This window comes from Felis catus, chromosome A2 (genome assembly GCF_018350175.1).
Source record: "Felis catus isolate Fca126 chromosome A2, F.catus_Fca126_mat1.0, whole genome shotgun sequence".
NCBI lineage: Eukaryota > Metazoa > Chordata > Mammalia > Carnivora > Felidae > Felis > Felis catus.
The window spans coordinates 138,790,199-138,805,566 of NC_058369.1; the positions used below are offsets into that span (position 1 = coordinate 138,790,199).

Consider the following 15,368-nt stretch of genomic DNA (forward strand, 5'->3'; position numbering starts at 1 on the left):
ACTCACATGAATACATACATACACACTTTGAAGAGTTGTTTTTTTCTTCTAATTAGACAGGATATTAAATTATTTTCTTGGGCTCCTAAAGTTAGTACTATGTGCTGTAGGCATGGTTCCCATTATGCATAATAGAGAAGTTGGCCCCACTTTCCTTCTTCACTCTAAAAGATGTATAGCAGAGGCATCCATAGCGTTATCAATGACCCGGGCTGTAGGCATTCTTTCAAGTTAAATGCTCTTGACTAAAACTTAGCCCTTTGCAGGTGTTTTAGGTTCTGTGCAGGGTCTGAGAACACCTTTACCAGGATTCTTCAAGAGCCTATGTAGCAGCAAGGGGAGTGAAATGTTATTTCCATGAGCCGTTCGCACACACCCAGACATTTTTACTGCAGTAGCCCCCTCAGTGGCCAGTAAGCATTCACATACATCCTAGGCTTGGGAGTTTTTATTTAGCATTCAGCTTTTTTAAAAAGCAAGTGAAGATGGAGAGGGCTGTGTTCTTTAGTTCATGATCTGTTTGAGTGCTTATATAAATTATCTTTCTGAGTTGGTGAAAAAGAGCTATGTTAAACACTCACCTCATGAGTTAATATAGCTTATGGTCAGATAAATTACCACTTAAATAAAAACTTTTGCTCAGCACATCTGTTCTCCATGTTTCTTTCTCCAAGTCACATCTGCTTCCTTTGCAAGAAGAAACAAACTTCTACTATCATTAGTGCAGCCGCACCAATACAGTGTGGAAGAGAATGAGATCTTCTTGGCTTCAGCATCCAGAAGTTTCTCTGAGTACAATCTTCTGTATACGTACACTCATTTTTGTTTGAAGTTAACGAATTAGTCTTCTGATTTCAAAACTTCACAGGGAAACAGAAAAGAACGCTGGCAGGTCTTTAAATAAAATATTCTGTTAGAGTAACCAGATTTCAAATGTGACATTTGAAACTTTGAAGGAAGCTGTGGCTAAAAGCGAAGCAGATAAATGGGGTTTCTTTTTTGATAACTCCGAATCCTAATGCCCACTTCTTTGTGGGCTTTCATTGCTCCAAAGGGCCCCTTGAGCTTTTATCTGTTTCTCCATTTCTTCCCCATTTCTGAAGTCCAAACTAACTCTAGCAAAGGTACACAGCAAGATAGTGAGGATGGTGGCAAGAGAGGGGAGAGAGCTTGGGTCCTGGATTAGGCATTTAATAGGTTCTTCTGTCCCTGCCAAACCAAGCCTAGAATATGACTTACATTAAAAAAAAATTTTTTTTTGGCCTCATCAAACAACAGAGTTTGGCTACATATAAAGACAGCTTAAGGGCACCAGGGTGGCTCAGTCGGCTAAGCGTCTGACTCTTGATTTCGGCTTGGGTCATGATCTCAGGGTTGTCGTGGGATGGGGCCCGTGTTGGGCTCCACTCTGGGCATGGATCCTGCTTGAGATTCTCTTTCTCCCTCTTCTTCTCTCAGAAAGTGGTTATAAGTTGTAGGTAATGGTGGTCCTGGAAACATGGGGAAAATTAATAATATGTCACTTGGACTCTTTATACTGTCCTCATTAGTCAAAGCCATTGATGTGCTTTCTCTCATCAAGCTATAACAAATTGTTTTTTGTTCAAAGAAAGGTTGGCCCAAAGGCTTAATTAGGTAATGCAAACAAAATTTCTACATGCGTCTGACCAACTGTAACATTTCCTTCAGTAGGTATGTGTTGTAGGAACAAGAATGAGGGATGGGGTATTCCTTGCAGACAGTTTCACCGATTGCAGAACTACAAGTTAGTTTGACATATGTTCCCTGAAGGCAGAATTAGGACACTCTACAGCCTGACATATTTAACTTCTTTGGAAAATGATGCTAATTTGTCTTTTTTTTTCCTTTTTCATCCACATCCTTTTTTTAGGCAGGACTAATGAGTTTAAAACATTGAACATGACCTCATTCTTCAAAGCAGACCAGGTCTCTCCACCCCAGTGGCCCCCCATCTCTTTAGGATCTCATTCTTCAGCAATGTGGGGCAGACTTTCACTGACATTCCTGGGTTTTTACCTCGTCCAACCACCCCCTCCCCTGGCCCAAATGCTTGAGAATGATTTTTCCAGACCTCATAGGTTATTTTAAAGTTAAATTACTGATAAAGTTAAGAGACCCAGATTTCAAAGGTTTAAGAATCACCAAGGAAGGGAAAATTTTTCTTTGAAGTGGAGTAACTTCTCTTAAATACTTTGATCAAAATATTATTTGTGCTGTCTGAATTTGATTCACAGCTCACCACTTACGTGTTGGAGAACTTGGACCAGTTTCTCATCTGTCAGGTAGGGATATAATACTACTGATCCCATAGAGTGGTTTTAAGGAAAAACTGAGTTAATATAATTAGAATTTGGAATAATGCTGGTGCTACAGACAGAGCTCAGTATACAAGTTTGCCAAACATAAATAGACAAATAAAATGTCTTCAGGTTGGTATAAGAGGAAAGTTTAAAATAGGCTTTTTAAAAAACTGAGGTCTAATAAACTGAATTGGAGATTTTTAAATTCCTTATATTTAAGTTTAGATTTAATAAGATATAAAAACATGAAGGGCTTTGCAGAGCAACCACCTGTGCTAAATTATACAATAAATTTTATGGTAAATGTAATAAAATGAAACTTCCAGAATTCAATGTAAAATTCGTCCTGAACGTGTTTTAAAATTGATATTTGCACAACAAATTTTGTATGCCATCATATTGGCAGTCTCATAGACTGAGAACTAGAGAGTTACTTCACAAAAAGAGGCGAAGTATTTCTTTGCCAAATGCTGGGACATCCTTCACAGATATTATCTGGCGGATTACTTTAAAGGTGAGAAGATCAGTGTTCCTGCGCCATTTTTATAATGAGCAGCCAAGGACAAAGATGTATGATACCTAAATGTCATCAGACGGAAGGTATAACTATAATGTAATTTAATTTTTTCGTGTGTATAATTTTTTTTAAAAAACCACTGTCACTTTTGAAAGCCATCACTTCAAATGACAATAAACGTATTCACACCTGATAATAACCTAAATGAGAAAATATGTCCCATCATGTAAATCCACATCATAATTTCAACCCAAACTGAGAAACTCTCCCCGACTTGTTTAAAATCAGAGTTTGCTCCAAATGCTAATACATCTTCACAGATTAGAGATTTGTCACTTTTGAGATTATTTAAAATGCGTAGTATCTAACATTTTTGTAGGCCTTACTGTGTGCCAGGTCCTATTCTAATTGCTTTACATTCATTAGCTCTGTTCTCAGCACAACGTAAAACACTGACAAGACAGATACTTTGATAATGCCCAATGATTTCACAGATGGAGAAATGCCCACAGGCACAATTACAAGTAGCAGAGCCCGTTTTGGAACCCAGGCAGCCTGGTCCCAGAGCTTTGCAACCTACGAGCAATGGGTTTTGCTACTCATAAGCTCTGCTGTTAGCCGCTATATTCCAGTCCAAAACTAGATTGCTGAAATAAGTATATGGTTTCCAAAAGACTTTGGCCTCAAAAGTTAATTTGTAGGTTATTGTTTAGAACTTGTCATTTTTTTTTCTTTAGAAGCAAATTTACAAGTGAGGCTAGGTTACAGGGGACCTCCAAAAATTCTCCTAATGTATGATATTTAATACAGCGAGAAGGGTCCTGAGGAAAGGGACAATTATGCTGGATTTTGTGTGGATGAAGGGCTCCATGGCCCAGGCCATTAATGGGGAAGATTCTAGTAGAGGAGAATATGAGTAGCTGGTATGTCTCTAGCGGAAGGATGGACCAATAGCTCTGTGGGCAGCAGGTATACTCATTTTAAGGTTATTCGTGAATCTTGTATTTCAATGTTGCGCTAAACTTCAGAGTTGGGGAGATCTTAAATATCCAACCCCTCATCCTGCATAAGAATAAACTTCAATAACTTGCCAACATCCATCCTTAATAATTTACCAAGTTTCATTGCCAGTGAGTGGCAGAGTAAGGATGAAAACCTATGGGCTGGTTATCAAACCTTCCGGCAGTTAGTCGTTGTACCTCGTGTAAAAGAATTATTGGAATCCAGACCTAGACATGTTTCCCGAGTTGTTGAGCCAGCTCCATATCCTTAAGTCTCCAATGCAAAATTTCTCTTTCTACATGTATTAAATGAACCATCAGTTGCAAATTTGCAGACCACTCTGCTTGACTAAAGAGATCCCTATTTCTTCTTCAGAATATGTAGTCAGTTATTCCATACCCTTATTTGTTAAGTCTTAGTAGCATCCTCTTCATGTAACAAAATATAAAAACTGTAAGTAAAAAAGTTTTTATTAAAAAAGGCATTATATTTAGAGGTAGTTATGAATTGTCGTTTAAAAAACAATCCTTTTTGAGTGATGTCTCCAAAGATGGGACTTACTTTGGTAATCTGCAGATCTTTAATAGCCAATCAACATATACATTTGTCTACGTCAGTGCTGGCACTGAATGAAAAAAATGATTCATGCAAAGCCCCCAAAATAGCATGCACTGCCTAGGACTCTCTGGCATCCTCTTTCCCATGCTAAGTCCATCTGTGATCACGCTAACCCCTCGGCCTGGCCCACAGCCCTCCTTGCCAACTGGCCACATGCTGCTGATGAACAGCCTCTCACCCCTTTCATAACCAGAGCACAAATATTAGATGAATTTCCTTTGAACCTGGCTTCCTCTTGGCTCTTAATATAGTCTGGCTCTTTACAAGAAACACTCTGGGTTCTGGGAGCCACAGATTCCCTTATTAATCACTATTTTTTTTTCTGGATAAGCAAATACCAAAAGAATTCTTGCACATCTCCAAGGTATTTGATACGTGTATCATGATTGGAAACGGTGTCCCATTTCTTAAACATTTAATTAGAATCTGTCACTGCAATATGTGCAATATTAGCTATCTAGCCCTTAGAAGGAGTACTAAGGTTTCTCTGTATAACAATAATAATATTGATAATAATAAACCACAGTCATTTTTATTCGATGCTTTTCCTGAGAATCTATTTCCTCAGTCACCTTCATGTGTAACTGACCAGACAATAGCCAATCCATATTTAACTCAACTTAATGAAATAATATGCGTTCCATGTTAAGAGGAAGCGTCTGAAAGATTATATTCTTTTTAACACCATTATCCAGTAAGAACACTTTTAACCATAATAATAATAATTTCCAGCTGTCCCAAATCCTAAAAGTAAAGCACCAACCCCCCAAATATATTTTGTTATTGAGACATGTGTAAACAATTATGAATATCTAAACCATACTGGCTCTGATTTTCAGACTCTCCAAAACTGTAGGGGGGAAAAATGCTTCTAATAAGTATGTTGATAGACATATCCTACTTCAAAAGTTGCTTTTGCAGATGCACAGAATAAAGATTTCACTTTTTATTGGGTATAATAACAAATGCTATAAAGTTTAAATTTCACATTAAAAATAGAGGAAAAGACATTGCTGCAATTCATCTTTCTAATTTGTAAAAGTCAGATTCTTCAAAACTGCCCCAAAGATCCAAGAGTAGAGAGTGATGATCTCTTTTCAGCGAGATCCCGCTTCTTGAGAGATCAGAGAGGCCTCTGACTTGATCAAAAGTTTGTGTGTTTTTCACTTTTTGTTTTGTTGCATTTTGCTTTTTCAAAAACAAAGTACATGGATTCATTATGCCAAGGAAACATCTGAAGTAACATCCATGTTTAAGTCTTAAAATGTTTAAGCTTAAATATATTTTTACATAAAACTACTTCTTATTTTTATTTTTTACCAGAAGAAGCACTCACAGCATCATTCAAATCCTTTATTTATTTGTTTATTTATTTTTATTTGAGAAGGTGGGAAGGGGCAGAGAAAAGAGAGAGAGAGAGAGAGAGAGAGAGAGAGAGAGAGAGAGAGAGAATCTTAAGCAGGCTCCGTGCTCAACCCCACGATCCTGGGAGGCAAAATCAAGAGTCTGGCGCTCAACCAACTGAGCCACCCAGGCACCCCAAATCCTATTTTAAATAGAGCAGATTCCTCTACTGCACAGTATTGTTCAAAATAGTGAAATAATTGTGGATATATTTATTATGACACTATGGTTGTCCTGGGGCTTACTCTCTGTCTCTCTGCTACCTCTTTGCCTCTCTCTCTCTCTCTCTCTCTCTCTCTCTCTCTCTCTCTCTCACACACACACACACACACACACACACATGCACACACAGTTTCTCCAGGCCAAAACATAGATCTTTGATCACTTCTCTTAGCACAATGCCTAGAAGATTCTTAATTAATATTTACAAAATTAAGTGACACTTCCAAGCTAGATACAAAATTAAATATATGTTCTGTTTTTAAAGCTATTATGCTCCAGATCATATGAATAAGACTCTTTCAAAAATGTTAAAATGCATCATTATATTCGTAGCATCATTGTATTATGATGGCATCATTCCTGTCCCTGAAGTTTACCAAATAATTCAGTATCTAAATTCTTCATGTTTTAGTAGAAAGAAAGCCTCCTTGTTAGCCTCAGACTTTCACAAACTCAGCAGCAAGAGAGGTATGAGGGCATTGAGAGAGAAGAGCTGATCTTTGGAGCTTGTATCCCTTGTGAGGAAAGGCTACCTCCTTCCCTCTGCTCCCAAGGGGTGAAGGAAGAGGAGTCCCCAGTTTCTCCTCTCTGAGATAATCACCTGTGACATTTGGACATGACTTTAAGAAGGAGAGAAAGATGCTTGATTACCTGTTTGGATGTCTGCTTAGTTTGCAGGGCTTGTAGAATGGCCTTGTACTACCAGAGAGGGAGAAAATCTCTCTGAGATACTGCCATTGGTGAAGGCCACAGCCTCTAGAATCCAAGCTATAAAATGTCGAAGAAACTAGGTTCAGAAGGCCTAGTAGGGACCCAGCATGGGACAAAAAATGTTCCTGAGACTATAAGTATGTCAGGATACACTGGAAAAGGTAGCTGAGACCCTCGAGTCTCCAGACAGCTGCTTCATCATCAGGGCTTATTTGAGGAGACCCCCATCTACATCAAAGGTAAACAATGAGCTAGATCAACAGTGATGACCACTGAAAAGGAGATCTCTTTTCCCCTCTCCTTCGTCCTATCACAAATCAAGAGGCGTGAGTTTAGGGAGACTGTGAGAGAGTAGGGCCCACCCACTACCTCCAACCTTCCAATATTAGGTTTCTATTGCTGTATGATGAATTAGCACAGATTTAGCAGTTTAAAACAATACCCATTAGCTAGTTCACAGTTTGGTAGCTCAGAATGCCAGGGAGAGTATGACTTGGTTCTCTGCACAGGGGCTCAAAGCTGAAATCAAGGGATTTGTCGGGCTGAATTTCTATCTGGGGGCTCTGGGGAAGCATAGGTTTCCAAGCTCATTCAGACTGTCGCAGAATGCAGTTCCTTGTGGCTGTAGGACTGATGTTTCCATTTCCTTGCTAAGGGTCAGCCAAGGGCTGCTCTCTGTTCCCAGAGGCTGCACACATTCCTTGCCATGTGGTTCCTTCTGTCTCCTGAGCCAGCAATGGAAGAATCTCCCACACCTTGAATCACTCTCAGGTTTTGTCTCTCTGTCTTCCCTAGACCTGCATTTAATTTCCCTAATTTAGGGTCAACTGATTTCAGACATTAATGACATCTGCAAAATCCCTCCATAGTAACACCTAGAGTAGTGTTTGTTTAACATTTTTTTAAAACATTTTTAATGTTTATTTTTGAGAGAGAGAGCGTGAGTGGAGGAGGGGCAGAGAGAGAGGAGACACAGAATCTGAAGCAGCTCCAGGCTCTAAGCTGTCAGCACAGAGCCTGACTCAAGGCTTGAACTCACGAACCATGAGATCATGACCTGAGCCAAAGTGGGATGCTTAACCGACTGAGCCACCCGGGTGCCCCTAGAGTAGTGTTTGAATAAGTAGAGGAAATGTATATACGCCAGAGGATGGGAATTGTAAGAGCAATCTTAGAATTAAATCTATCACTCTCTCTACACGTCATAAACTGTAGAGGCTACAAGTCACTTTCCTGCGGAAAGCTGTGGATCCAATATGAAATTAAACTTTTAGTGAATAAACCCAAGTCTTTATAATGAAAATGAGACTTTTTATAACTGGCAATAACTAAAGTGTAATGATATAGGGCTTTAATATCATTAAGGGAGTCAGGCCCATTAAGAAAAAGGGTAGTTCAGTCAATGGAGTGTGAGAGTAGTAGTTAATGCAAAAAATAAAATTACTACTTATTTGTAACTTCCAAGTTGAGGCTCTTCAATCAGAGCTATTATGCGTGATTGGAATAAGCTCGTGCCGTAGAGTGGTCTATCATAATAAATGTTCATATGCCACATACTGTTCTTGGCACCTTATCACTTAATGTACATGATAACCATAAATAATAGACACTATCATCACAGCAAACAAGGGAGGACCTGGGACTTAAATTCATGTCTATCTGGTTTTAAAGCTCATGGTATTAATTCTTACGCAATAAGCCACTCTTAAACTACTAAGTTACTTTTACCCCAGATGACAAATGAGGAAACCTGCTTAACCATAAAGTAAAATGCCTGTTATCAGAGCTTTGGGTATCTTTCATAATCAAATCATGTTCTGCCCCCCAATAAATTCCAGTAAGCCTAATATACAGAGTATGATTAGGATTCCAAGTGTCTGTTAGTTCTTTTTCCAAGATTAGCAGTTTCACTGCATTTTGTTTACATTCCTTTGTTTGCTTTTTACTTAAATGAAATAATTTCAGAGACCTGGGACAGACCTCACTGACCACTTATTTGGGTTGCAAACACAAATCCTTCCAGAGGTGGGTAAAATATCTGATAGAATTAGGCCAAAAGTGAGGCAATAGGAAGTGGCATGGACTCGGGGCGCCTGGGTGGCGCAGTCGGTTAAGCGTCCGACCTCAGCCAGGTCACGATCTCGCAGTCCCTGAGTTCGAGCCCCGTGTCGGGCTCTGGGCTGATGGCTCAGAGCCTGGAGCCTGTTTCCGATTCTGTGTCTCCCCCTCTCTCTGCCCCTCCCCCGTTCATGCTCTGTCTCTCTCTGTCCCAAAAAATAAATAAACGTTGGAAGTGGCATGGACTGTGGCAAATGGAAGACATATGCCTTGTTAAAAGTGAGGAGTAGCCGTGCAGCTCAAGATGATTGTTGCCTTTTTGGAATTCTGGCTCAGTAGTGTCAGATCTTCTGAGTCTTCAAAAGCCATCAAATTTATGGATTTTAATGGGATACCTCCCAAATTTTATATACTGGTAATAATTTTTAAAAAGGAACCAAACTTCTGTCAGCCAAACAAATAAATAAAATTTTTGTGATCAGATTCAACTCACAGTCCATTAGTTTGTGTGTATTCTGATGTCACCCAATTCAGCCATATTATAAATGATAAACTTAATTGGTGAGGGAGGTCAGAAGGATGAAAGCTGAGAAGAAAGGTTAAATGGTTAGAACAATTTATATTACTTGTGTTAAAAACCCAACTTGATGTGGATTTTAAAATAAAGGGGATTTGCTAGCTGGTGTAACTGAAAAATTGAGATTTTTTTTTGGCTTTAGTTGGAGTTTGATTTAGTACTTAAATGATGTCCTTTGTTTCCTCTCCATCTCACTGCTGTGCATTCTAGTTGTTGCTTTTCTCTCAGACTCCACCTGGGAACCTTTGGGCAGTGTGGGTCCTCTTCCATGTCTGCACTTGGCTATGGCCATACTAGACTTCACATTCCTAGGAGTTCTTGAAAAATCTGCACAAATCTCATCTCTGATCAGATTTTCTGCCCTATTATTTACTTTTTATTGAATTAAGCCAGTCTATCTCTACAGCTGGTAAGAGGTCAATCTTCCAAAGCTCATAGCTAGCTATGGACAAGAATCAATCACCAAAAGAAATTAGGAATAGTCTTTCCAGAGAAGATGGATGCTAGGAAGCAAAGAACAGATTCCAAATAAGGTTCATCTTCTTCTGTGAATACTTCTTCCAGGTCCTAGGACTTTAAATCTAAGATGGCTATGAAATGCCTACCTCCAGTCTGAATCCTCGTCATGGATTCCATCCACTTCTCTAGTTATATATGAACCACTTTTACTTAGATAATTCTCTGTCACATTCAACATATTTAATGTCAAATTCATCATTTCTTCCCCCCTCGCAACTTCCTACAATCTTGCATCCATTAGTCAAGGATCTTGAGTGCAAGAAATTGAAATCAACTCTGGCTAACCTAAGTAGGAAATGGACTTACTCAAAACATATCTGGTAACTTACAGAATTGAGCTATTGAGGGAAAACTAAAGAACCAGAAAATAGGAATCAAAGGAAGTTAGAGAAGCCACAGACAATATCACACCATGAGAAACATCTGGTCTGGATGCCACTCCTGGCCCCATTCCTCCTGCTGCCTCTGGACACACTCTCTGTTCCAGACACTCCCTCTTCCAGAAGCTATAGGCTGCTGCTTCTGCCACTGCTTCCTTCCAATAAATGAATTCAAAACTGTCCCTTCTTATTTGTATCATTTGCTCCAAAATCAAAGTCTTGGGGTGGGATATGCAGTTGGACAATTTAGGTCATATGTCCGTGTTCAGTTTGTCAAATAGATGGAACAGGAGTATCTGCTTTTCATTGTAGAAGATTCCTGATAATCAAGAAAACATTGAGTAATAAATGGTGAAAAAAATGACAAATGTCTCCAATTCTTGTATTTTATTGAACCTCACAATAGGAAGACAGCTACCAATTCAATATAAGTGTGTTCTACCTATAACTCTCCAAAGACAAAATTAAAATGGCCCCCTCCAAAGGCAATACATTTCCCTTTAAAGTGTCCAAAGCATAGACCCGTTGACCACTTGGTGGCAAAATTAAAGAAAGAACTCAGGCACCACAAGCTTGGGTGGACCAAATGACTTTTTAAAACCTTACTAATCTATACATTTTAAATAAATGAAAAATTACAAGGATATCCCAGTCTGTGTTACTGCTAAATGCTGTGCTCTTACTTTCACTGTTGGTGTCTTTACAAATACTGAAGAGCAAAAGTTCAGGACATTACAAGTCTGATCTGAAGGGCATAAAACCCTGTGATCCCTCCCTCTTCCACATGACATATGGCCTGCCCTACTTCTGGCTACATGGCCCAGGGTTTAAAGGAGCTGTGAGACAAAGCAGATCTGCAGGATTAGACCCACAGCTTGCCATCCAACTCCCGTCCAGTCTATTACACCTCTTTAAGTCACTTTGACCTCGATCTTAGTTTCTTTATGTGTCACTGATTGCTTGTGCACATTGTAGGGACTTTTGATACCCTCTCCCATTTTTCCAGGGCTCACTGCCCTTGCTACCCTCAGCCACCTTCACTTCACTTTCACTCCTCCCCTGTCACTACTTTTCTTTACACTAGTGATTCTCAAACTTGAATGTATGTTGAAATGTCCTGGAAGCCTTGTGAAAGCACAGGTTGCTGGCTCCAGTCCCTTGCTGACTCAGGAGGACCTGAGGTGGGCCGGGAATTTGCATGTCTAACCAGTTTCCTGGTGATGCTAATCCCCGGCTTCTGGTCCGCACTTTGAGAACCATCACTTGTTACCATCCCTGAGTTTATGCATTTTCTTTCTCAGTAGTATCTGCTTTGAGAATTATGTAGCCCAGGTGCACACTTTCCAACACAGTTCTGTAGTCCATTTATTTGCATGATAGGAAAGCTTGTTTCTTTACTTTTCAAAAAACTCTATTGCTGTTGTGAGAAAAAAACAGATTTCTAGGTAATGTCACCAGGGAGATAGTTTCCCAGGAAACAAAATAAATCCTTTCTATGGTGCTTCCCATAGCATGATTTTCTTCCTTCCTTTCTTTCTTCCTTCCTTCCTTCCTTCCTTCCTTCCTTCCTTCCTTCCTTCCTTTCTCTCTTCCTTCTTTCTTTCTTCTGACTTTCAATCCTATATTGATCACTCTGTATTCTCTATGGCACAAATGTGTTTTTATTCCTTTTCTTAATATTTACTAACCTTTCCTGTAAGTGATTCTGAACAACAAAGATGCATTTCTGTATTTTTTCTTGAATTATTCAGTATTGTGAAAAGCATTCATGTTTTGTGCATGTAACATATTATATCAGACTGAATATTTCAATAGTTATTTTAGGGGTGCCTGGGTGGATCAGTCGGTAAGGGTCCAACTTTGGCTCAGATCATGATCTCACAGTTCCTGAGTTCAAGCTCCATGTCGGGCTCTGTGTTGACAGCTCAGAGCCTGGAACCTACTTCAGATTGCCTCCCTGCCTCTCTGCCCCTTGACTGCTCACTCTCTGTCTCTCTCTCTGTCAAAAATAAATAAACATTAAAAAATATTATTATTTGATTATCAGTTATTATGTATTTTAGTTTTATTTGCCCATGTTAAACATAATTCAAATCTGTGAAAACAAAATGGAACAAAACAAAACAAAAAAGAAAACTTCTCCAAATACCAGATAAAATACATATCATAAAGAGTAGTATATTTTGGATAAGACTTTATTTGAGGATCCAGTGTTGTTTCTTATTTTGTTCTGTTGATTTTGTCTGTTTTGGTAAAGTCGATTTCTAAAAACAAAATTTTAAAATTTTAAAAATTTGAAACTTCTAAATTGTTCAGTAATGAAAATACAGGCTGTGCTCCTTAATGGACCAGATTTCATGTGTGATGACCCATTACTGTGTGAATATATTCCAATAATCTTATCCTGTTCCTCCTACTCCTCAGTCGTGAAAGAGTGATGATATGTTTAGCAATCATTTGACCAATCTGTACGTCATTAAAAAGTCCTTTTCTTAGAAATTCATTCCCCGACACTCTAATTTCCTTCTCTTTTCTTCTGTCCCCAATCTCAAGAGCCTTCACCACGGAGTTTATAATACATCCACTGCCTCCTTCTGTCCTCTGTAGGATTAACCGCCACTGAGTCTAAGGTTTCTAAATTGTTTTTTCTTTCTGTTTCTCCTTTTATAGTATGTGGTTTGGGAGGAAATAAAATTTTTACAATTCAGAAAAAGTCTTAAAATATTTTAAGATTGGGATTTATAAAGCCCAACATTTCTTTTGATTCTGGCTTTCACTAAAATCATTTGTATTTCATTTGTTTGTTAAACGTCTACATGGTCTCTTCAGAATCAAACCAAACTATGATTTCATGTACTTGTGGCTTTTATAAACTCCACGCTATACAGTCATCCAAGTTTTTAGAAACACTCTAATGTATGTAGCTATTTTCACAAATCAACATCCTTCTTATTAAATCAGTTGAGTGTATCTGACTTTGTCACTTTAGAATGCTCATTGAGTAAACACAGTTTACCTGCCACCCTTACCAATAGGTCCTCCTTGAGTGAGGGATATTTTTTTAAACCATTAATGCATTCCACCAGAAGACCACATTTTTCAAAATGCTTTTCTTTTTATTAAATAAAATAAAATAAAAATTTTTTTATTAAAAATATTTTTTAATGTTTATTTATTTTAAAGAAAGAGAGAGAGAGAGAGAGAGAGAGAGACAGAGTGTGAGCTGTGAGCTGGGGAGGAGCAGAGAGAGGAAGACACAAAATCTGAAGCAGGCTCCAGGCTCTGAGCTGTCAGCACAGAGTCCAACGTGGGGCTCTTGAACTCATAAACCGTGAAATCATGACCTGAGCTGAAGTTGGTCGCCCAATCAACTGAGCCACCCAGGAGCCCCTCAGAATGTTATTCAGCTACACACAGGGATTAGGTGTGGCATCAGACGATCTGGATTTTTGTGCAGTGATATTGAGATGCCACAGTTTAACTTCTCAGGAAATTCCTATGATCCATAAAATGGAGATAATAATATCTGTCCCAACCTATTTCACTGGGTTGTTATTAAGAGTAAAATGACAATGGATATAAAAGGTTATTGAAATTAGAAGGTGTTATAGAAATGAAAGATACTGTATTATATTCATATATTAGGCATATTGATTGATTTTTATTTTTTTTAATTAATTTATTTATTTTGAGAGAGAGCGCGAGCAGTAGAGGAGCGGGGGGGGGGGGGGGGGGGGGGGAGGCAGAGAATCCCAAGCAGGCTCTGCATTGTCAGTGCAGAGCCCGAAGCAGGGCTCCATCTCACAAGCCATGAGATCATGACCTGACCCAAAATCAAGAGCTAAATACTTAACCCACTGAGCCACCCAGGAGCCCCTATATATTAGGCATATTGATTGATTTTTAATGATTCCATTCATTCTTTGGGGGAGTTTCAGTTAAACATTATATTCTAATATCACACTCTATCAGAGGAAACACTGTTTTCATTGATAATGAGCTGAAATAGGAAACCAAATTGGACCAGCCTGTAATTGTAAAACAACTCATGGTGGTTCTCCCTCTGCCCATTCCAAGGAGATGTGTATCTTTGAATTTGAAGAGTGAAAAATTATTTTGGGTCCTTTTATCTGTAGACTAATTCCATGTTTCTGCTTCCTTGTAAAGTTAAGAATCATGTACTAAAATATATATATATATATATATATATATATATATATATATATACACAATAGGCTATGATATTGCCTTAAATGCTATAAGAAATAAATGTAGAAAAAATTTCTTTAATGTAAAAATTCCTAAGTGTTAACAGATCGTGAAAATCAACAACAACTGTTGTGCCGCAGTCCATGATCTGCAAGGAGAGGGCAGATAATTCCACCGAGATGAAAAGAGTGCGTCTGGTGTTTGAGGTGTGGCCACATTTGACTTTCATGTCCTTTGGGGACACGACACATTTTGTGGGAGACTGAAGTTAACGCAGCTGCCTTTGCTAATCAGTCAATATGACCCAGCCTCTCAGGGAGGAAGGCCCAGGCAGCTACACTCGGAGACCCACCAATCTTGCTGTGATTAACAGCAAATATGCTGGTAAAGTCACCCTCTAAGTCTGTCTAGCCCATCAGGCCTAGAAATGTAATTTAGATGATTATCTCAGTGCCCATTAAACCTTGTGACCTATTGCATTTCGTTTGAAGTCGGCCTGCTTACACTTGCTAATAGGAAAAAAAGAAGGATTAACTCAGAGGTCATGAAATCAGAGCACAGCCAGGATGATGATGGCAAAAGAGCATAAGAAACTTTGCTCTGTCCCCATAGGAAAGAGGAAGAACCTTAAGAGTAAAGGGCTGTCAAAGGAATGCATTTCTCTATGGAAAAAGGAGTTCTCTGGAATGCAACCAAGAGTGAATCCTTCACTCTCCACTAGTTTCAGCCTGTTTATTTAATATAGGCATCATATTCTAGCAAGGTGAGACATCAGATTTAAGATCATGGGATTGTTGAAAAGAATCACGGCCTAGAGTCTAATTGGGAAA

The 15,368-nt window shown here is 38.8% G+C and overlaps 1 protein-coding gene across 9 annotated transcripts in view; it reads left to right on the forward strand.

Moving 5' to 3' along the window:
* Positions 1–15,368, forward strand: part of CPED1 (cadherin like and PC-esterase domain containing 1) — a 271,927-nt gene that overhangs the window by 152,655 nt on the left and 103,904 nt on the right. For 7 of the 9 annotated variants that reach the window (XM_045052656.1, XM_045052657.1, XM_045052653.1 and 4 more), the window contains one exon: positions 2,256–2,303. The exons of the other annotated variants lie outside the window; for them this stretch is intronic. In XM_045052656.1, the coding sequence (XP_044908591.1) occupies positions 2,256–2,303 (48 nt within the window). The remainder of the gene's footprint in view (positions 1–2,255; positions 2,304–15,368) is intronic. 9 annotated transcript variants of the gene reach the window in all.